At 40.5% G+C, this 24432-nt stretch overlaps 1 protein-coding gene across 13 annotated transcripts in view; it reads left to right on the top strand.

Moving 5' to 3' along the window:
• Window positions 1-24432, top strand: part of IKZF1 (IKAROS family zinc finger 1) — a 72526-nt gene that overhangs the window by 5102 nt on the left and 42992 nt on the right. For 8 of the 13 annotated variants that reach the window (XM_087760226.1, XM_087760202.1, XM_087760220.1 and 5 more), the window contains 2 exons: window positions 8270-8323; window positions 15625-15744. In XM_087760226.1, coding sequence (XP_087616352.1) covers window positions 8284-8323; window positions 15625-15744 — 160 coding nt within the window. In that variant the 5' untranslated portion in view covers window positions 8270-8283. Of the gene's footprint in view, window positions 1-393; window positions 415-2671; window positions 2805-5903; window positions 5926-8269; window positions 8324-15624; window positions 15745-24432 lie in introns of those variants that run through there. The other 5 variants (XM_087760179.1, XM_087760190.1, XM_009472072.2 and 2 more) reach the window with 3 other exon arrangements.

The raw sequence follows: 24432 nt of genomic DNA, 5'->3' as shown, positions 1-24432 counted from the left end.
TCATGGCAATTTTTAAACAGGAGGCTACTTTAAATACCTTCCACTCATCCGAAGTAGCTGCAGGAGTTTTATCTCCCTAGTGGCTCTCCAGCAAAACAGACTGACTTCGGCTGGAAAACTCCCTGCTTCCAAGGTCAACTGTGGTTTGTTGTCCCTACATCTGTAATCTGTACATAAACATAACCACAACTTGGAGTCAACAACAATTTGGTTTGCTCCCTAAATTTAAACAGAATTGTGTTAGCCCCCAAGAGTACGTTGTGATGCATCTTTATTAAAAGCCCAGCAACAACTGCCTCACCCTTCTCCTTTAAGACACACCTTCCTCCCTGCTTTAAGCTGGTGAACAAGAAGAGATTGCAAATTTTTTTGCACTGAGCAAGTCACTACCAACATGGTGTGGTGACTGCAAAGGTAGGTCCTAGTCCTGAAAAGATATATGCATGTTAGCTTTATTTGTGCCATTGCAAAATCACGGGGATGGGACGGTGGGACCTGCATGGCACGCTCGTGCTTCTTGTAGAAATGCCTCGAAACGCAATTCAGACTGCAGTTTCTGAAGAGCAGTCACACTGAAATTGTTATATTTTTAAGCAATGGGAACTGTCCACTTCTTTAGCTTATTTTGAAGTGTATTTTATGTGAAAGATTTACATTTCTTCTTCTGATCCCAGTTGGTCTAGCTTTCTCAGTAAAAGAGAAACTTGCTCTGTAAGATAGATCTGATTCCCCGCTGCATTGCTTCATTTTTCCGCTCGTGTCAACTCACTGAAAACAGTGGAGCAATTGCAACATGAAGCTGGAATTGTCCGTAGTGGATTGGGTCCAAAATATTTGTAAAAGCAGAGTGAGTTAACTGAAACATGTAGTATGGAGAAACTTGCTAATTCATTTCAATTATAGTAATTTTAGGAGTTATTTTTAGGTTTATTTAGGGGGGAAAAATCACACAGATCTCTAATATGCTTATTCAGGCTGATAATGTCCTTTAATAATCCGTAACAGCTTGAACAGTTTGAAGGGAAATTAGGATGCAATTCTGTGATCATGAAGCAGAGTAATTGAAACCTCCTATAATTTGGACAAATCGACTACTGATATATCATTGGGGATACTTGGCAATAACAATTCTAGACATAAAGGGATCCTTTTATGTTTTTTCTGTTGCATATTTAGATATGCTCTGCGAAGGACATCCTATGCTTTTTGAATCATATATGTATATATGGATACAAGAAGTACAGTTTTGCATCTGCTGCTTGCCTTCTCTCGAGTGAGAGTCCTGGAAGAATATCCAAGAGCTCAATTTGGCCACTTGAGAATGTGCTATGTTCTTAGATTGAGTGCCTTAATTTACACACCTCACCTTTTTTCAGTCAGTTTATTTATATGATGGAAATGCGTGCATTTTCTTTGTCATGGTGAATTTATTCCACTTTTCTGCTTGATTTTTAGTGAATAAAGGTGACAGAGTTTAATGAGTTAATAAAATGTGGCCTTAATTAGGAAAATTACCTTCATATTTTTCTCATATTGTGGAAACAATTTATAATGACTCTGGCTGCAATTCAAAAACTTGAAAAAAAGAACCTTTTTCATATTTGCAATGATATCAAGTTCAATAATTTGCACACAAAGTCAATGAAAGAACATATTTTTTTATTATCTCCTTTAACAATGAATTGTTACATGAATATAGCTCAAACACAGTAGAATGCTAAGAAGAGTGCATATGGAAAACACATACGTGCATACAAGATGCACTTTTTATCATTTGTCAGTGCTTTGAAAAAGAATTCCCAAAGAACTGAGAATTATATAGGATCTTTGAGACAACTTTTTTTATGCCCTCACAATTGTTCACTAACACGGAAATTAATTTTACATGTGCCAGACATATAAATGTTCCACATCTGTACTGTTAGCTGAGTTCTTTTCTTAATCTTGTGTGTTGAATTACAGTGCTTCCTTCATTTTGCAGACAGGAGCTCTCCATTGAAATTTGACTGTATGCTCATAATTGTATTGTCAATTCATGTAGTTAACCAGAATTTACACTAGGCAGGAATAGAGAAATGACTGAATAAACTAAACATCTCCCTAGACTTTGTAGAAAACACTGAATATGGAATTAGTGTAGAGGGAGAGAAATTGATCCACTTAGTCTTAACCTTTTTTTCTGTTTTAATGCAGCCCTTTAAAAGAGCTGGAGGGTTTTTTTAAAAACAGAAATGGAAGGACACTGAAGTGCTTATTATGACTCTCAGTTTTCAGAAAGGACCACCCCTCATCTTTGTAGTTATTATTTACGTTGAGCTGTGTGATGAGGCAGAAATTATAAATAGAATTAAAATGGTTCTAAAGTAGAGTAATTCACAGAGATTGTGAAGTCTAGCATATTAAATTACAATAATAAAGCTAATTATCAGCTGCTTGCCGAGATATTGGATGCTTTTAATTAAAACTAGTTTGTAGGATTCTAGCAATTTTCTTCAAGTATTTCCACTGGTTGTGCAATACATACTACCTTTTACCCACGTTTAACAGACTTCCTGTAGTGTGTTCAGTCGTATGTAGCACATTTGTATGTGAAGTTAAAAGTCTATTAAAAAAAAAAAAAAAGATTAGGTCTTTTCTTTAAAAGAATACTAAATGTTGAATGCTTTTACAGGGGTGTCTTTATTCATCTCCTCTCTTGGTTGTTGGTTCAAACTCATCGACTTCAGTGGATGCAAGAGGCTTGGTTCTGCTAGGTCAAGACCCTCTGGTGCAGTTAGAAATGCAGCTGTATTATCATTCTGCAGGTAGATGCAACTCCCAACTTAAAAACAAAAAGACTGATGACACATATTTGATGATACATATGACTCCTAACCTGTTGTTAATGTGCAAATTCTCCTGTTGAGTATGTTAAGGGCTATAGGTGTTCAACTGTACTGTGTTTTTCAGGCTGCAGTCTGGTTTTGCTTTATTAATTTATTTATTAAACTTCTCTTTATATGTCGTGGGTGGTTGAATCTAGGACCCGTTTTAGGAGCTTTTCTTCAATTTAGGTTGTAAAGTGGGCTGGGGTTTTATGTTTTTGGTTGTTGGTTTGGATTTTTAGTTTGCTAAAGCTGCAGCCTGTGTGATGAGGAGCCAATGAGACATGTCAAAGACCACAAAGACGAGACGTGCTCACACACGAGCACCCCGTTAGGGCCAGATGCTCCAATGACCTGTGCGAGTGGTCCCTTTTCCTGCCGCGGGGCTGCTTGCACAAGCGGGGGTTGCGAAATCGGCCCTTTCCCTGCGGTGGCTGTGGAAGCAAGGCTGGGCTTTGCCTCTTTGCTTGTTTGTTTTATCGCAGTTAACCCAGAGCTGCCACCGCTGAGGAAGGCGCGTTCCCCTCTCTTTTTATATTTGCAAAAGCAGCTGCAGAACACCAGGTCCCTTGTAGAAGGTTTCTTCACCCCCCACTCCAGACTTTGTGAGTGCTCATCTTTTCTGCTCTGAGGCTTCGTGGAAAAACGTACCTGCCCCCGCAGGGTGCAATCAAGACAGAAGTGTTCCTTCAGGGACCTTTCTGTCTGCTCAGCAAGGCTACACCTACAAATAGTCAGGAAACATGCAGCTGGACGTGGTGTACGTTCGTGGACTCCTTGAAGCACCAGAAGTAGAGCTATCTGTAGATGTAAGGACAGCTCTGAGTTTAGGTGTGAAGCACGTGTTGTCCCAGAGAAGTCAGTACATACATAGCTTGGGAAACAAAGAAGAAAGCAAAATAGCTAGTCTTTGGCATTGGATTGGGTCATTGCATTGAATTATATCAATGGCCCAATCTTGCGATCTTTTAATATCCTAAGAAAGCAGGGCTTGTAGAAGGACTGACATGCGTGCATGTTTGTTTGAATTGATAAAACACTGTATAAATGCTAAGCATCCATTTTCTTGACAAGGAGGTTTACTTTTGAATTTGCATTGTAAAACAGGAGATGAAATAATAAACCAAGACTTGCAAATAATTAATTTGCAGTATTCTGAAAGATTAGAAAATCTTGACCTTGCAATGACTTCTTCCTATTTACACCCAGAATCCTAAAAGGTCCCAAATCCACTTCTTGTTGTAACTGACACCAGGTATAAATGAAGCAGTACCTCAGTGATTCACGGGGCATATTTTGATATATTCTTAAGACATAGCACAGGTTATATTGCAGAGAGAGTTGCAAGGAGGGAAATCGGTCACATGTAAATTTTCTTTGGGCTCAGAATCGTAACCTGAACAAATGCTGACTAATTTAAATCCAAAATTTTTGTGTGAGCATGGTCGGTTAGGTGCTTCCTTATTTAAAACAAAATCAACATAGCCTTTCAGGGTTTTCGTGTGTTGATTATTAATTAGCTTAAGATTGCAACATTTTATTCTTTTTCCAAAGCATTATGATAGCTTTATCTGTGAATCTGGTATTTGGAGTCTGAAGAAGAAAACATACAGGTTAGAGTTCTGTATCTGAAAAGACTTGAAGAAATAATTTTATCTTTTTTGAAGGCACCTTTGTAGCTCTTTCAATAAGGGGCCAAGCTTTAAAGCTATTTGGATTCCCAAACAGAAGAAACAGCTATATCACCTAGGTGCTGATCCCTTTCCTGCTATAAATGAGAGCTGCACACATTCAGCCTTTGAGAGCAAGATTGCTTTGGTCAGCTGCCCACCCAGCTTTTGATTTCTAACTTCAGGCTCCTAAATTAGCTGCTAACCTAAATAGATGCGGTTGCATTGAAGACGGTGAAGTCATACACACTTCTTATGCTAGTGATAAATTTGATTCTGTAGATACAACATACAATGAAAAATTGCAAAACAATTCTTTTTCTTGCCAAACAGACAGCTATTTAGGGTTTCATGTCATAAACATTTCTAAAATAGTGTTCTTTTATCTAAATCTTTGTAAAGATCTATTAATTTTCAAATTGATATCAAGTAGATACTTTGGTGCAAATCCTTATATCCGTACATAGGGCGCTCTTTCTTTCCCGGAAGTCAGCGACAATGTTTCTGGTGATTCTAGAGCAGAGGACGAAAGGGATGAAAAACAGGGCATAGTTTCCTGTTCATAGATTTACCATACAAAAGGCAAAGAGGTAAATTCTACTCTTAGCACTTAAAATTTAGCCCAAGACATGTTATGCCCAAGTCCAGTGTGAAAAACCTTTCAACAGTCACAGAGCCAAAGCCAACGCTCTGCTGTCATTGCAGAATTGTGTGTGTGTGTCCTGTCATGTATTCTTTGCTGATACAGAGCCTAAACTGAAGTTAGCTGGGATTTCATTAGTATTTACCAGATACCATGGGATACTATAGTGTTAGAGTACAATTTTCCCCTGGGAGGGATTCAAAACACCCTTTATGATTTTTTGAAGTTCTTTTTTTTTGCTTTTTATCAATTTGCTTAGTGCTTGTGGATCTTAATCTGCATTTAGGAACTATGCTTAATTGTTCTAAGTAGTCACTAGGGGGGAAAAAATCTTTCCCTCATCACTTTTCCAGCAGCTCTATTTTCTCTCCTTGTTTCATCCTCAGGAAATGGATCAGCTTTGCTGAACGTCCTAAGATCAGCTAATTCAAGGATAAACCCTGAAGTCATGTCTTTGAGAACTGAGGGCATCTGTTTCAGGACAGGCAGTCACCCAGCCTCACAGAAAGCAAGCCTAGGAGTATTCCACTAAAAAAAAAAAATAAAGCAAACTGTACTTCAATTTACCTCCATTGAAAAAAAAACAAACAACAAAACCCAACAACAATCTGTACTCTAGTTTACCTCTCCATTTAAGAATTGGGAAATTCTGCCTGATGGCAGCAAGAGGCAGGAAGGAGTACAGCTGAGAAGTGTGCTGCTTAAGTTGCAGAAATGCTGAATGCAGGGCTTGTCATGCCAAAGGCAGGTAAATTCAGGAATATGAAAATAGAAGACATTTTCTCCTTTGCCACCTTCTCCCCTTGTTACTCCCAGTCCTGCTGAAGCCCTAGCCATAGGGAGAAGGCAGGTGCAGTCAGAATAAAGTGTCCTTCATGAGCGTGGCTCCCTTCTGGTGGGTATTTTCTTGGGATGTTTTCTTTGGTTGGTTGGGGTTCACTGCACTCTGTAGAAAAATGTGTAGTAATCAACTGATTAATAGTAGCCAGGTGACCGTAGAAGGCAGTAATAGATGCACGGGCATTTCTTTTTTTCTTCCTTTGTGTTCAGTCATGTTTGCAGGAGAAATAAGGGACTATACCAAGCACTGGTACCATACCACCTGCCATAAATACACAACATTTCCAGTAACTGAGCAGGCTACCATTATAGGGTTTTCCCTCCTGCAAGAGAAGCTGCATTTCCCACTGACTACTTCATTAAAAATGCACCTATTGAGAGCTCTTCAGTCCCATAGGAACTGATGCAAATTGTTGAGCCGTAGGTGGCTTTTTGCGTTTTGCATGGCTGTAGTCATTTCTGAGAGCTATATATAGACGTTAAACAAATTGCTTGTCTGGAATTAAAGTTTAAGAGCAGAATAAATCAAGACAGAGCATTATTGGTTATTAAACAGTGCTATGGTACATGTGCAACAGGCAGAATGCTCTACAAGAGTACCAAACTTTTTTTGCAAACTGCATAGACCAAAATCTGTTCCCCAACCTATCTGTCTGCAGTCTTGCAGTCTACACACTCTCTTTTTGCAAGTCTAGCATGGACCTCGTGAGGGAAGCCAGCTTTTGCAAGGCGGGGGGCAGCAGTATATTGGTTCTCAGATGTACTGATGACATTCAGAAGCAAGTGAGGAGACCATAAAGCTTATGAAATGAATAAGTATGACCACAGCTATTATGCTTTCCCACTGCAGCTTGTTGGGTAGCAGGTTGAAGATTTTTTGGGGAAAAAAAAAGTTATGGAAGTTGGGCTAAAAAGGTTAGGATAAGGTTTTAACCCTTTCTGTAGGAACTCAAGCCACATCCTCCTCTGCTTCCAACTCTCAAGAAAATGCATCTTCTTTAATTCCAGGAAACAGGGTTGATGGGGCAGGAATCTCAGTTATAAGGAACAGCAAAGAGCCAGCTCCTCTGCTTGGTAGGATGTGAAGCCAGCCACACCAGCTAAAGACGTGACCTAGCATACCACAGCAGAACAAAGAGCTTGTAGGCTTTTTGCCCTCTCCCCACCTGAGGCTGCCCACGCCATATTTCAAGGTGGGGACCAGGTTGTGCTGGGACTACCTGCTCCAGCAGCACATCTGTTATCCAAGGGGCCACCAGCTGTCTGCAGCCGGCGCTCGAGCCCTGGGACCTGCAGGGTCCCCTTCTGACTGAAAACCTGAATTTTGTTTCTACCCCACTAACCCTCCACACGCTTCTCCCTGGTGCTTGTGGTCACTGGTCACTGGCTCCTCGGAAGATGGTGTGTCGCAAGCGGAGGGCAGGAGCTTCCCGGTATCGCTCAGCACGCCGTGGAGCCAGCCATCTGTCAGCAAAACAGGAAGGCACGGGTTCCCTTTCTCTCCTGGGCTCGTTTCACTATTTTCGGGAGCTGTACTTCTCCCACGCGCAGCACCGGGCCGGTGCGGTCTGAAGGAAGGGCTCCTGGGCGAACGAGGGGCCAAAGCCTGAAGCTGCTGCTCTGCCCATCTGCCGCGGCTGGAGGTGTATTCATTATTAATGGAGGTAGTGGCGGTTGCTGCTCAGATATGCAGCCCTGCCTGGGTAAATGAGACATTCTTCAGCAAATTGCTTCGTTTTTTGATTGCTGATTGTACGCGTGTCACCAAGCTGACTCAAGGTTCATCGATGCATGCTCAGTAAATTAGAAAGAACATAACTATGGATCAACCAAGAGAATGAATTCTGTGCCTACAATGACCCAGGGCCATTTAATTTTCTGCTTAATTTTGTTGCAGTCAGTTTGCATTTTGGGTTATTATGCAGTAGGAAATTAACAATAAATAACAAATTTGGTCCTCCTGTGCTTGTAATGATATTTTTATAAATCTTTGTAATGCTGTTTTTAAAAGGATCAAGGTCTGTGCTAGTCTGATACTCTAGGAAGTATGCAGGGAGGAAATAAAGAGAAAAATACATTATTCTTCCCAGATAATCTTATAGTTAAATAGCAAAGGGTTTTTTTTTTCTTTCCCCTTCTTTCTCCTTCTTTCTCCTTCTGTGTGTGGGGGGGGTTGGGTTTTTTTTCTTTTTGTGTGTGTGTGTATGTGTGTGTTATTTTGCATTAACTTAAGGCTCTTCCTTTCTTCTCAGGTAACTTGAGGAAAATGGAAACAGATGAGGCTCAAGATATGTCCCAGGTTTCAGGTGAGGTCCTTAACGAATACTTCTATAAAGAAAATCCTAAATTCCTGCTCATCTTTCTAGCACAGTACAATGTTTTTCTTGTGGTCAATAAAATTGCTTTGGGTCTTTTTTAAAACCAGAGAGGGAATTGAGATATAATTAATGATATCACTTGATATCAAGCCCAGCAGTGCATGGATTTTTTTAAAAGGAACTGGGTAAATAAAAAAGTCAAGGGAATATAGAAGCATAAATGTAATTTTGCATTAAACCTGTGGTAGCGTATCCCTGAAGCATGGTCAGGTGCACATTTACACTCTTTCTTTTGGGAGCAAAATTCTCATTGTTACAAAATAAATATAGAACAAACAAAGTTCACCAGATGGGAGGGGGCAAATACTAATTAAAAGCAAACAAACGGTATTTACCACATAGGGTTATTTGACTTTTTCCAGAGAGTTCAGTTTTACTTATAAACATTTTAAAAAGAAAAAAAGGAAAAAAAATGACTGATTGACATGAGGCTTTACACTTGTAACTGTTTTTGTCCAAGATGACAATATTTCAAAAAATTTTAAACAGCAGAGAAGTTAGGTTTCTAAAATTTGCCCTATAGTGGCATGGGTAGGATTTTGCAGTCTTACCCCATATTGATATTCCTATGGGGGGTTTTATTCTTAACTTCCTTGGAAATTGGTTCCTTAAAAAATTGGCTTAGCAAGATAATACCTATTCATACCGTTGTGCCTCCACAGTTGAAAAAGGACAAGTTAGTCTCTTTCCTAGTTTCCCTAATATGTTGGCAGCTGCAACGGTTAATGGCTTTCAGTTTTCACTTTTAGTGTTCACCCTGGAGCACGACGGTCCCATCACCTATGCTGCTCCCAGCAGATACCTGGGTGTGTGGCTCTTTCTTAAGAGGCAGCTCTGGGGCACTGCTGGCTCAGGACCTGGAGGCCAGCTATAGGAGATCATGAAGGTCTGGGTACAGTGTGGGTGGCTAGGTCACTGGGTTTTCCTGAAATATATGAACACAATTCTCTTTTTTTTTTTTTTTTTTTCTCCCTCCTTTCTAAAAATGTTGAGGAGTTTTCTCAAAAATTGGAACCCAGAACTTTTAGTGTCATCTGAAAATTGAAAATCAAAGACATTTTCTGTCTGAAAAAACAACAATATAATAATCCTTCATGCCAACAGAAGATTATCAGTTACGTTTAGTATAGGGAAGTCATTCCTAGTCAGCCCTGTAGAGGCATGTTGCACTCCCCTCCTCAGGTAACAGTTTTAAAATTGTAACTGGATATACTTACACATCAGTGTTTTGTCGCATGCTGAAACAATTTATAAATGAAATAAAACCTGTCCTATACATGCTGTTCTTGGAGCATGTGTGGCCCTAGCAGAAAAAGCAGTGGGGTTTTAATCCTTTATGCAGACAAAGCACTGTGGATCTGCTTGGAGCGGTAAGAGGTGCCGTGATTCGAGCCCAGCTCCTCTGCCTGCTGCAGAAGCCCTTTCCTGCTTGCGTGAGCTCCTGGGAGCAGGAGCACTGACCTCCTCTTCTCTGCAGCAGCACAGGCTCCCCTGGATACCTACACCTAACCTCTGTGGTACTTTTTACAACGGTGTTAATCTGAGCTCTACAGCTGCTACATCTTACCAGGGCATTGCTTTTTTTTTCTTTTGACACGGGGAGAAGCAGTGTGGGAAATGCTACCTTGAGTCAAGGAGTGGATTAGAAGGTCACACACTTTGCCTTCCTTATGGTCTGCCTCATCCCTTGAGAGGGAAGATTTGCAAGAAACTTCGTCATTTTGAATGTTTGTGTATATGTAAATATATACATAATATATGGATATCCATGTATAAAATTTGTAGCGCTCAAAGTTTTCCAGGATTTGAACCACTGTAGTACTGTGCCCTTTAGCTTTTCTAGCAAATCATGCTGATGAGAATAGTACTCTTCTGTGATGAGAGAGGGTTCTCTTAAAAAAAAATATATCAGTGTAAGAGGAATTTTACCTCTGACAAGAAGTAGACCTACTTAAACAGATTACAGAAAAAAAGAATCTGCTTTGAACTCTTCCTGCTGTTCCTGTCACTGAGTATCTGATACTTTTCCATGAGCAGAGGCTGTGAATTGGATTGGGTTGTTAGGTGGATTTGTGAACAACTGGCCAAAGAAAGAAATTGCTAATTTACTTTCATTTATGATCTAAGTTGTGTGTGAACTCAGCCTTCTGGAAATAGGAGTTTGTCAGATTAGGTTCCAAAGATATTGGCTTTTCATAAGCTCTTACTAGACCTCAAAAGTAGAGTATCTGAAGGTACAGAGATGTTACCTACTTCTTTCTCATAGGCTGGCAAATTCAGAAAGGAGTTTCCCCCCTCTTCTCTGCCTTCTGGGGTTCTACATTCTCCTAGGATGCTTCCTTGCATGATGAGGGAGCTCTACTATATACTGGGAACAAGTTAGACAATTGCACAGTTTCAGGAGTATGAGATTGTCTTGTCAGCTGAAAAAACCTTTGATTTATTTTTCCTGCTCTGTGAGTAATGCTCATCAGGTGTAGCTTACTCTCTGAGGCTATGGAATTAGGTGACTTGGTTCACTAGCACTCTTGGTTGTTTTAAAAAAAAAAAAAATAAAATTAGTTTGGGGGGTTTCTTTGGGGTTTTTTGTTTTGTTTTTTAACCCAGAAATAAAATAGGTCTCTAGAAACAGTCTTCTCAGCTCAAAAGCGGTGTGTTGCAGCCATGTGCTTTATGCAGCTGTAGCTGACTCAGGTGTAACAGGGGCGAGCCAGGCCAAGAGAGTATAAAACTAGTGTGAGTGAGCCAAACCCTACTTGTGTACAGGCATTCCTGCTTCTGGGAATCCAGGCATGGCTGGCTCCTAGAGGAACTGAAATACTGTGTGATTAGTGCAGAGTTCACACTTTTTATTTTTCTCCTGAAAGTGATATTTCATGAGGCAAGCAGTTGCAGTTCTGAAATGAGGAGAGAGCTGACATACATTTAACCAAACAGTATCCGGCACCCGTACAAGAGAGTCAGAAAACACAGATAATATCTCACTTAACAAGCAGTATTTTTCCTGCCTTTTTTTTTTCTTTTTTTTTTTCTCAGTTCTAGGGCCTAACAGTTAAGGTGAAAAAACAGTACAAATGTTTCCACATCTAACATAAAAAGATCCCCCTAGCACTGACCAGGCTGTGCCATGCTCTGCAAAAGCAGGAAGAAGGGTTTTGCATTTGATGTTCTTGCTAGGTCCTGGGAAGGTGGAAATGAGTGTATCTTGGGCTGGTATTTCCCACCTGAGAGCCTGGCTCCTGTCCCAGAGCAAATCTCTTCCATCACTGGAGGTTTGAGGTTCCACTAGCGAAAAGGGGACTTGAGCTGTGTTGTGACTCTGATCCAGAAAAATGCGTATGTTGCTTTTCTTGCATAACTTCTCCAGTGATTCTAGTGTTTCCATAGGAAACAATCCTCAGGTATTAAATACACCCATCATTAGTTTGTGAAAGGATAGGGAATGAGATTTCTGTAAGAAATCCTGCCCTGGCTTTCTTTTAACAGCCATGGCTCCAGCAGCACCATCCTTGGCATGAACTGAATTGCTCTCAGAACTGAATGGAGATGTTAAAGAAACACCAGGCTACAGACTTTGGTAGGAATAAAGGATGAATGAAACTTTACTGGGCTGGGTAATTTGTTCCCTTCCTCTCTGTGCTCATGTCTTTAACTATATTGCTAGGGCAGAGATGAGGAAACTCAAGTAGAGAGAAGTTGAGGGTCTTACCAGGCACCGTTGATAGGTCAGGCACTTCTCTGACGATTTTCATGCAGAAATGGCAGTGTTTGGAAATCTGAGACCATCTTTCAGAGCTTTCAGGATGAATTGGGGGAATGTATGATACAGCCTGCAGTTGAAATTGTCTCCATGTGTGACTTAACCAAGGGCACCATGAATCAGTGGCAGTGCCAGAAACAGAACTTCAGCTCCACAGCTCCCTTGTCTTTTTTGTTTGACATGTCAGGTGGCTCTTTATAAAAATTTAAAAAAAACCCGAACAACTCCTCCACCCCAAGACTAAATTGCATTGTTTATGCTTCACTTTTTATTTTTGAGCAAAAATATAAAATGGGAATGGAAAAAATCTATGGTACTTTGCTCTGTTATGTGACATTTTAATAATTTACCCCAGTACTTGCCATTAGTAAGGGTTTTTTTAAGCTCCATTTTTTAAGGGTTTTTTTAATCTCCATTTAAGGTTTTTAGCTCCATTTAAGGTTTTTTTAACCTCCGTTTTTTAAAGTATTTTTTTAGCTCCATCCCTTCGACCAGTTATTGTTCTGGACATGCCTGTTAGAAATTAAATGGGAAACTGTTCCCTCCTTTCCCCCACCCCCTTTCTATTTCCAAATTCACTGGCAAAAGGATGTTAGTGAGATTGCATATCTGTAAGATTACCATGCAGTAGTGAACTTATCATGGTGTAACAATTTAGATGTAGTTAAGGCATGAAATACAAATATCATGCTCTAGAATCCAAGACACAGAGCTCAACAAATATATCTATTTTAAATCCACTATTTTTACCTTGCCTTTTTGCATGCAGAGATTTCTCAATCATGTGTAACAGGAAGAAATCAAATGATATGAAATGAGTCATTAAAACCAAGTTTACTAAGTTTTCTTAACTGCATTCTCCTGCAAAGAGGAAAGTGTACCAGATCTCCAGCTTCTGCCCCACCAAGTCCATGAGGCTAGTCTGATTCAGGCCACCTGGGCAAACGGCTATTAATTTAACAAGTACACGATTGATATCTGTTTAGTGAACCATAAACTGCAAAAGTACTGATCTACTAACAGGTTTCTATTCCAAAAGACTGCTTTGACTTATCTCCAAAGCATCCTACTCAGCCTGCTTATTGTAGGATGTCTAATTACATACTAAGAAAGTTCTGATTTTGTTTGCTATCTGTTATCTCATAGGTCTCATATTATGTGTTTATGTTGGTTTGTAGCCAAAAAAACCCTTCAGGTTTTTAGGGTAAGTGTTCTTCTGAATCTAGACTAAATCAAAGCATCAACTTCCGTTGTTGTAACTGGGAGCACAATTTGAACCTTGGAAGATGCAGGTAGTTTTTGATTACTATTATTTTTTAACAGATTTCCTTAACCTACATGTAGTGTCAAGAGAGCTGGTTCTGACCAGACTGCCTCTTGCCCTCTGATTAAACATCTGTTTTTTTGGTTTTGTTCTTGTTTTTCTTTTTGTTTTTGTTTTGTTGGGGGGGAAGTGTTGAAAAAGCTGAAATATTTCAGTTGTCTCTCCTCACCCATGCATCCTACCTGTAAGAGATACCTCAGCTTGGCAGAATAGGACTTGCATTGGAAAGTTGCTGGCAGTTCTTTAAGTTCCTTACATCCCATAAAAATACTGCAGAAAACTACAGGAATAACTAAATAAGGAGCTAAACAGTGAATGGCAAAACCTGTTTTAATGAACTTACTTCCTGCTTTTACTTTCCTCTGCTGTAAAATTCATAGTCCTTCATTTCCATTTACGCAATCCATCTTCACTCTTGCGCTCACATCCAGTGGGTGTGATTTTGCCCATTTGAGAATACCCCGCAGAACCTGGAGATGGGAGGGACCTTACGAAATCATCTAATCCGTCCCTCTGCCAGTGCAGGACTGTTTCTTCGTTATCCTCAAGTCCTCTGGCTGCAGTTTTAGATGGTTCACTTGATGCTGCTCCCACCACTCCTGCTCAGAGATTATTCCACAGTCTGACAGACGCATCATTAAGAAATGCAGTCACCCACTCATTTCGTTCATTTAAACTTAGATTTGTGCAAACAACCCAAACCAGCTAATTTGGAAGATGACTTAAACCTACTTGTCATTTCCCCCATCATGCTCGGTATAGATTGGAAAGCACAATGCTTTGCTCCATCCAGGAGGTTGGGAGGAAACCCTTTTTCTTCTTTCAGGTCAAACCCATAACTGGCATCACCAGACTGTTGTCACTTAAGTAACCTATATTTGTTTTAATTTTTTCCTTTTCTGAGAAGTGATTTCAGAATTAATTAATGTTTGTGTGTTAATGAGGGAATTCTCATTAGAAAAAAACACTAATTTGCTAGGTCTTTGTGCCATGAAATTACTGCCCTTGCTGGTGTGCTGATTGCCACAGGATGTCTAATAGATTGCATCAGTGTAAATTGGTAACATCTCCATTTGGGAGACAAAGGTCTTATGTGAACATTACTGAGTTCAAATCCTGCTCTGGGCCTATTCCATTCTTTGCTATTAATGCAAAGACCAGCCTTTTAGTAATAGTTGATGAAACTAATCACTTAGATAATTCTTTTGGTAGTTGTTTCCAAGGCATGCTTTGGTTACAGATGTGCGAAGTCATTTTAAAAGCTCTGCAAGACAGGGATAGTACTGTGGGCAGGACATGTATGCTGTGACTGAGACCTAAACCAAGAAACCTCACCATATCTGGAAGTGCAATACTTAGCAAGAGAGTAATTTTCCTTATTGTACTGCATTCAGCACTGAAACAGTTTCATACAACTTATAACATGCTAAAGCACCAGGCTGTTTTCTTCTGCAAAACTTTGTGTACACAAGATACTGGGGTTTGTTTCCTCTTTACAAATAAGAGACCATAAAAACCTTGAAGTCATGTTTTGACTGACCTCTGCTAATTGTACATGTTTTAGGAAGTCCCAGGAGCTAGGACCAGCCAAAGTTTGATCTGTGGGTATTAGTGAAGCTTGCTGAAGATGTAGTTGAATTTTTAGTTGGAGATAATGTTTTTTTGGGGGGATAGTTCTGTTAGAGCTCCAGAATACTTGTGGGCTAGACTTCACTATGTCATTGAAGCAAATCCAGATGTGCCTCAAGGAGCATTTGTAGAAGAAGTTTTTACAAAAGATGACCACTTGATAACCTTTGTAATCTGTCAGTCTACATTTGGCTAAACTGGATCTTCTGAGCATAGCAGCTGAAAAATATCCGTGTGTGTTGTAAATATCCAAAAGGGTAAGACTGATAACGGTGTATCCAGACTTTAGTAAATTTGGAAGAGACATTAGCCATGCATTTTTTTCACAAATACAATTCCCCTGTATTCAAAAGAATCTTTCTCTGCAGGACAGCAGGTTTTTGTCCTAAGAACACCATGCTTTTAGTAGTGTTTAGGTTTTTTGTTAAGTTTTATTGGTCTGTTGTTCCTCTTATGGTATTATTTGAAAATGAGGCTATTCTGATGACTCACTGATGCTGCTTTCTTCACTACTAGGAAAGGAAAGTCCTCCAATTAGTGATGTCCCAGATGATGCAGATGAACCTATGCCTGTACCAGAGGACCTTTCAACTAGTACTGGAGGACAACAGAGTGCTAAGAATGAGAGAGTCTTGGGTAAGATGACTAGTCCACTCCGATAAGAAGTATTAGTACATAATAGAATATGCCAATAATGTTAAAGTACTATATAGCAAGCTGGTATACAAGCAGGTCCTGTGCCTTTTCATCTTGTTCAGCACAGGATTACTGAGGTGCTTAGTGGTTTTTGTGCAACATTCTCTTTGGGAAAGGCATTTTGAAGGACAGCAAGCCTTTTCATCCACAGAGAAGTTATAAAGGTCCTACTATTTTTTTTTTTTCTAAAGCATGAGAGATTTCATGAAATTCTCCCCAGGAAAAAGGTTTTTCATTCTGCGTAGGAAATGGAATTAAATATGTGGTTCCAGGTCAAAATTATCTGAACTCAGATTTGATAAAAATTCAGTAAACTCTCAGGTATTTTTGTTATTAGTTGTATTATTAATTTGAATGCTATCTTGAATGTTATCTGCTATTCAGATTTCTCCAGAAATGCCATATTAGAACACACATAGTATTCATATGTTTCAGATTCCAATATCTGATCTTCATTTACCCTTGATGTATTTAGCTGGGGGAACTTTAGAAAACACTTGAAATTTGTTCTTCTATGCAAAAATCCACAATTGATAAAGTCTGTTGGATTAAAATAAATTACTGTCCAGATATGATTCTTCAAAATGCTGCTTCTTCTTAGGGATCCCAGACTCCACACCAAGGACTAGCAATGCTGCTGACTACTGCATGCATCAGCTCGCATGTAGTCCACTAAAAAAGACTAGATGATATTACTTGAGCACAATGCTTGTTTACTAGTAGGGAAAAAAAAGAAAACAAAAGGCAAACAAAAGGCAAAACAAAAGCACAATGACTCCCAGAATGCTGTGATTAATGCCCTATACGCTAAAAAATGTTTCAGGAGATGAGTGACTACCAAAATTTGTTTGTTTTTCCACAAATAAAAATATTTCTCATCATTTTTACATTTCCATTGTAAGAATGAGGGTCAGAGTGGAAGACTATTTGCACAAAGGTTGCAAATGCCTTTAAATGTTTATTGTCTAAGGAAGTCCAGCAAGGGACACTAGATGGAAAGGGAGGCACAGAAGGCAAAATAGACAAGTCAAGGTAATACAGCAGGATGGTGTCAACATTAGGAATAGAGCCTACTCCCAAACTCCAGCACTAGCTAGTAGAGAATGCAGCATCCTATGCATCTTCACTTTGTTTACCACTTGATCCCCTCTTACCAAAAATGTGAGCGTAAAGTTCAGCTCCTACATGCATATTCACATATCTTATGAACAAATTAATTTTTAAAAATGCTTTTTAATAATCTGATCACTTACCTAGTGCTTTGTTTCTCAGTCCAAAGCTCTTTGGACAAAATCTTGCCTTTACTGCTTGTGTCTCAACTCAGTAAAATGAGTTGAGCCTCCTTTCTCCCACAGTAACTAAACCCTACAGAATATTTAAGCCTTGATTTAAAAAATAATAATAATTTAAAAAAAAAAAAATCCCATGTTCAAACCCAAACAAACACACAGGATTTTTCATTGCATTGAATTTACTTCACCTCGCAAATATCATACAGAACCAGCAAAGATGAAATTTACATTTGCTGATGATGTAACGATTCTCCCAATAGTTCAATTATATATCAATATAAACACCTATTAAAAGTTACTGTAATAAATGAAAGAGAAAGTGTTATCTTTGGTGTCCTAAATATGATAAGTTCCATCTGTTGTTCTCATTAGTTTTACTTTGTGCACTCAGCAATAAATTAGATTTTCCATGTCCTGACTTCAACATTTTTTCTACAGCCACTTTCTCTACCCACAACTCTTTGGTTTTGAAGGGTCACATCTTGTAGTGAGACATTTACCACAGTCAACAGAAACAAAGACAATTCATAGTACTCTGTTTTATTGATGATCTTAACTACAGGTATCAACTCCAGCACTTGCAATGTTTGTCTTTTCTGTAAAGCTGCATATACTCTTACCTTTTCTACTGCTTCTTTTTCTAGCTTTAAACTAACTTTTTGATACCAGTATACTCAAAAAATTAATTCTTCTTTTTTACAAAAAGGGTCTGAACACATGCCCCAAACATATCAGGAGCCGTATGATTGCTATGCACATTCTGGATCATCGTCAAAAGAAAATCTGTCAGGGATAAACCAATGCCCGAGGAGTGGTGTTTGGCCTATATGATCCCATAGATGTATTAGTGATGAAGGAGACTGTCTTTCTATGTAGGCAGTGGCATGGCAGTGTAGTGCAAACAGACTTGGTGTTCAGTGCAACACTGTCATCTCTAAGTCCTAAGATCTGTTTCTCACCTCTATTTATCACCAAACTTAGGTAGAAAAGGATAATCTGAAAAAGTAGTTTGAAGAGATAGGCGGGAGAGTATTGTAAAGACCCACTGATATATATATTTCGTAGCTGGGAGATAGACTGTGGCCTATGATAACTGACAGGCGATGCACATGAGCAGATACGACCAGGCAACAATTTTTCTCTATATGACTTTCCTAATGTCCCATCTGCTTCCTTTGTCAAAAGGGAATCCCCTGTGCACTTTGCTGTATTTCAACATATGATTTACAGTGCATTCCACTTAATCTGTAATGCCCTGAGAGATCAGCTGTCCATACAGCATGCACTGAAGAAGGGTAATTTGAGTCAGACGTTTATGGAAGAGGGCCACTAGGCTCTGGGGGACTTTTTTGTACATGTAGTGTTATAGAGGTAACAATGGAAATTGCAGGTTTGTTAAATGAAAAGAGTAAGTATTCACCTCATATTACTAAAATTAGGTGAGAAATCTGTTTTTAATTTTAATCAGCCTGTGAGATAGAAATGTTCAAATGACCATTTGCTTACTCAGATTTGTAGTAACACTTCATGAAACCTTTAACCCTGGAGTCAAAAGATTAATTACATTTTTCATCAATTTAGCATTTTAAAGGTCAAAGATTAGGGGAAATAAACTATTTTTAGAAAAGAAAGATAGGCTCTAGCTCCTCTGCATGTTTTCAAAAATCTCTTTTCTTGCTTCTTCCAACCCTAGACTGAGATGTGTATGTGGTGCTATAGCCCTGATAGAAAGAACTATTTGAAACATCTCTCTTGCTCTGAGAATGGCGGTGTAGTAGACTTCAGAAGTTAAAATACTCAATTCACTTGCCAGATTTCATTGGGTGCCTTCAGATTTTGGTTGTCTCACTTAAAATGACTAGGGAGGGTGCAAATTTCATAAGGGAGGTGTCCAGAGGTTCATGAAATGTATGCTTTGACTTGTGTCCCCAGACAGAGGCACCCAAGAGATGGCTTGCTTCTGACCAGTGCAAAAATGATAAACGGGTGTGAAAAGGTCATTTGTGGAAGTAAAGTCATCAACAGTTTCTAGTAATAACCCCAAGCAGCACAGCAAAGCAGAAACATATTAAAAGACGTGTTCTGGTCACTGCTATGTCTCTTCATTTCCTTGATGAGCTTGCTATGTTTTTAATGTTGTAACTCCCAGAATGCTACTATGTGTTGAGCAGCTTCCTCCTGCAAACTTCATTTCTGCTGCTCTGTCCACTAGATCTTCTTCCTTCCTTGTCCTCTTCTCCACCCCAAATTTCCTTCTCAGGCTGATCTGGCACCTATAACTTCTTTACTATTTTATTTTTTTACTCTGGTCACCCACCTGCTCTACATTTAGTTTTTCTAGAAAACACAGGGAACGTTTTCAGACAAGCAAAGAGCTAGATTTTCACAGCTCTTTAAGGTACTAGAGACTCTGTTTTACTAAGTCTCCTAAATATCCTTTTGAAATTTTGATCTAAGTTATTTAGAAATACACACCCCACTGAAATTCCATTCCATTAAGAATTAGTGCTTTGCACCCTATTTTGGATGGACAGCCCTATTTCCCATGCTAACCTATAACATAGGAGCTGATTTGAAATATCTTCTGCTGATTCTTACTGTCTCTGTTCAAGTTTCAGGTTAAATGTTGCGTGCACCTTTTGTGGATAATCAGTCCTGAACATCCTGTATGTGGCAGACAGCTGCAATTTAAGGCTGTTTCTGTCCTGGGACTGTATCCTAATTCAAGCCATGTGTGGGAAGCTAATGATTCACTGAGCTGTAGGTCGGACCCTACTTCATGCAGAAAAAGCCATTTGCTGCAGTGGTAGCATTTGCCTAGAAAGGCAAGCAGTACCTTCCTTTATCCATAACTGCCCATACTGTAGCTGGCCATCAGTGGGTAAAAAACCAAAAAGCCATCTCACAGTGTTACTGGCCTCAGAAAGAGGCTGTGGGCTCACTATTTCTGCACAGGCAGCTGTCTGATGCTGAAGATGACCATGTAGACTTCCAACACAGAAGTCAAGGGTTTCTCACTGAAAAAAGTGATCACCACCATAGTCACAGATTACAGTCTGGACCTGCAATATATAATGTGTACAGATATGCTTTCTGAGAGGAAGAGGTGGGGAGAACTCATCTCACAAAATCGGGTTGAAACTGTTGGACAACTGACAGAAGATGCCCAAAGTAACAAGTCAAGGTGATCCTAGACATCAATAGAAGACAGATAAGATTTATATTGTTAGAAACTCTCTATTTGTTTAAAGTAAAGGACACTAGTATGGGAAGAGACATTAAAAGGGAAGAGCTTTTTGACATTTTTCTCCTCCAGTGGGAATTGTCAAGTGACTGATGTTACCTCCCTCCCACAAGCCTGCTATTGAAGCAGAAGCCTGTGTAGCTGCAGAGCCTTGGTGCCTGGCATCACTGGGAACCTGGCATTGCCTTCGCATCCTGGGGTCTTCCCTCCCGGCCATGGGCATTCAGAGGTGGTAACCTGCAGAAGTAGCCAGTTACTGGTGCAGGCAAGTGTCCTCACTCTGAGCTGCTTCAGTGCTTTATTTCCTTAAAAGGAGCTCAGCCATTTGAAAGAACGGACACAAGCATTGCTGAGGGGCCACCAGGCCAACCACAACAGCTTGCCATTACATCAATCTGCTGCAACTCACACATAGCTGGGTGGAGGCAGAGTGAAAGGGTGGAAAGGCTGCAGAAGGAGGGGAGAAGGGAGAAAAGCTAAAAGGGGAAGTGCCCCACCCCAGCTTGCAAAATCGGTCCTGTTGCTTGGGACAGGTCCACCTCACTGCTGCCCTGGCACTTCTGTATGGCAGGGAAAGGGGCTGGGGAAAAAGACTGCCAGAGCTAAATATCTTTGCGCGCTCCTCCTGTAGGAGTTCAGTGGCTATGAAGGCAGTGTGTTGTGTATGGGTAATAAAATGCATGTGTGGCATGTGTGCACGTGGACACGTAATCATTCAGAGAACTAAAGTAACCTGGAGGGCTGTGTAATGTGTTCTCCTTGCTCAGGTTTCAGATGGACATCTCTGTTGCTCAAAGGTATGAAAGTGTGTAGGAGCTGATGAGCCGTTGTAAACAATTGCTGATAAGTGCTGTCTCACCTGATGTAGCCCTACTGGCTCTGAGAGCAGAGAGAAAATTTGTTTCAAGATGGTTTGGGCAGCTTTAAGAGTTGTCTTTAACCCTCCACAATGAAACAGGGCTTGAAAGTCTAACTGAGGAGGCTTCTGAAGGAATTGAAAAACTTGTAACTAAGATATTTTAGGAACTTTTAAAAATAGGGAAGTTGGGAATCTCCCCTCTTATTTGGTCCAAAGCCCCTATTTCTAGCCCCAAAGTAGCAGTCCCCAGTATGGACTGGTATTGCATGCCTCGAGACCCTGCCAGTATGACATATCTGTTTTTAAGGGGAAAGCAGGAGATATTTTTGTCAGGATTATTTTCATTTTGTATGCAAAACTCTTCTGGGAATTTGTATAGAGGAGGGTGGGGGTGGTTTAGTGGGAGAAGGCATGTGACGAATTACATTAATGCCCTTATATATGCTGTATGGGATATACAGTATATACCAGCCTTCAGAGGTATGTTTTGCATGTGCATAGTGTGAAACAGTGTGCTAGAGTGAGGTGCAGAATACCCAGGTATACGGGGCCATTGTGAAGCTGAGGAATTAGTCACACTGCCAGAGACAAGCTCTGCTCAATGTAATGACTTAGGACTTTGCAAAATATGCATGAATTTTCACAAGGCCAGTGGAAACCAGCCCTCTTACTGAAGGCAAATTCCTTTCTCAAATTTAAAAATGCTTGCTGCAAGTAATGGAAGGTGAACATTTTCAAAACAAACTTGAAAGTAGTTTCTCGAAGGGAGGGTGAGCCAGTCTGGAAAGGAGAGCCGCCGCAGTCCCAGCCTAGGCTGTGCTGTATTCGCGCAGTTAACTCAGCCCATGCAAAGCCGGGGCAGAGCCACTGTGTAAGCAGGCACATAAAAATTTGTCCTCTGATGCAACCAGAGCGCGTGACAAAATCAAATCCTTGAGAACAAAACTGATGCTAAAAGAGAGTTGTACTTTTCCAGTGATTTCTATGTAGTTTCACGAGGAGTTTTTCCACTCCTGGCCCGTTTGGTAGAAGTATGGTTTCTGTTGCCACTGTGTGGCAACATGACGTTGCAGTGGGTGGTGAAGCTATGGTTTTCTTCCCTTATTTCTCCAGAGCTGTGTAGCTTGTGGAGCTGTGGCCAATTTCACGAGCACCTGCTGGGTACTGCTATGTTTTCAGAGGGGAACATCAGTGCAAAAGCCAGGGAAAGCCTGGGAGCTGTGCAAGTTTTGTTTCTTCAGCGTTGAGAAAGTGGCGAGCGTTGTTTGAAGTGGAGCGATGCAGTGTGTTTAGCTGTGTGGCTTTTAGGTACGGATACTGAGCCTGCTGATCTAATCTGCAGTTAGAGGAAGTTGTCTTTATCTGAGCAGAAGAGATGTGCCTCAGAGATAAACCCTATTCTAGCTCGGGAGTTAAAATTATCTAGCAGGATCTCAGCCGTGGCTGCAGCACAACTCAGAAATACAGGGCTCTGGCTGGAAGGGGGGCATATTTTAAGCTGGGGAGGACCTCTATAATGGCAGCTTGCTAAACCTCAGGTTATTTTAAGGGAATGACTCTGCATCAAAAGGTTGGATGGAGCTCCCAACATCAGCCATCCCTCTATTATCTATTTTTCTTGCCTGCTCTTTGTTGTAGGCTTGCTTTTTCCCTTGAGCAACTTCTCGTTCAACCTGAGTACTCTTCAGGAGTGCACCCTGAGTGAAAAGCTTAACCGCTGGACTGAGGCACCACCTGCCTCTACAGAGGTGCCGTTTTGGAACAAGCTGCTGTTTTGATTTTGTTCAGCCTCTCCTCACATTTCTGTAATTTCAACTCCTGCTACGGTGCCTTCCTGGGAGGAGACGGTTTCTGGCTGCAGAGGACCTGCTCTCCCCTCAGGTGCGAGCTCCCCAGACTCTGTCCCACAGCAAAATGTGCAAACACAGCATCACTGTGACTGCATCCCTTCATTAGAGATTTGCAGGGAAGGATTTACAGCATGGCCACGCCACCACAGGTTTCCCCACTGTAGAAAAAGCCCTTTATGGTAAAGAGCGGGAGAGCTCCTTTTTGGAGATGTAGTCCTAAAGCCAGGAGCAAACACCACTCATTGCAGCAGGACAGAGGTTTGTCCCCGAACCTTTCTCATTGAGTTCACTATGTGAGGTTTCTTGAAGCCTCAAAAGATGGTCTCTCCAGAAGAAGCTTTGCCCCACGTGCAGTAGGTAGGTATGCCATAGCAGCCAGCGCAGGCTCACTCTCAGCGTGTCATTTATGGTGAAGAAGTGTGACCACAACAAGCTGTTAACTTGTGATAGTGGAGCAGCTAGCACCCCAGGATTTTGGCCTCCAGAGACAGCTTGTTGGAAACTCTGTCCTGCCTCATCTAGCTGCCTCCCTGAATAAGCAAGCCAGCAAAGCAGCAGGCCAAAAGCATGTTAGACCTGCAGCCTGCAATGTGAGACACTTTCTGCTGCTCCCTCCCCAGTAAGTGAATTCTGTGTTGTAAAGTAGCACGTGCAGGCAACATAATTCCTAGTAAAGCAACCCATTTGGTGTGTGCTTCTCTTTCTTTGGTTTTACACATTTTTAAGTTAGGAATAGGGCCTAGTTCTTGTATCCATTGCAGTTTAGGGACATGTTCTCCAGAAGCATTTAGGTGTCTAAGTTATAGGCATAAGAAGAGATCCCAAGAAGGTATCTAATCTATCATTCCACCATCAGCCATAGTAACACCACAAGCACCAAATGGGATTTTTGGAAGTGAGTAACTCCTACTCCTTTGATGTAAATAAGATTTCAACCCTAACATACCAAAATCCATACCTAAAAATGGGATTAAGAACCCCACTGAAGGTTTGCAGAGAATTAGTAGATGCAGAGCAAACACAGAATTACTCTCAATTTCCAACCAAAACAGGACTGATCCCCAAAAAAAAGTTAAGGACCATGTTTTGCATTTTGGTTTTCACCTTCCATTTCCCCCATTTCTCCTCCCCCAAAGATAGTCCAAAATTATCTCATTTGAGAAGTGTAATAAATGTAGCAAAAGTGGAGAAATGCGACAGAATGAATTGACTTCCACTCTTCTGAGCCACATATCAGAGTTTAAAGAGAAAAAAAAAGAGAAGAGACTGAAGAGTAAGGAGAACTTTCACATAAGCCAGTTTTTTTTACCCTGGAAATGTTACTTCTAAGGAAGTGGCTCTTACCAGAGTTTTCAGTAACTTCTAGATTATTTTATGGAACGA

This window comes from Nipponia nippon, unplaced genomic scaffold, assembly GCF_047370975.1.
Source record: "Nipponia nippon isolate SJK-2023a ecotype South Korea unplaced genomic scaffold, ASM4737097v1 scaffold_1, whole genome shotgun sequence".
Taxonomy (NCBI): domain Eukaryota; kingdom Metazoa; phylum Chordata; class Aves; order Pelecaniformes; family Threskiornithidae; genus Nipponia; species Nipponia nippon.
The sequence above is the reverse complement of the archived record's forward strand: the minus strand, read 5'-3'. Positions and strand labels throughout refer to the sequence as shown.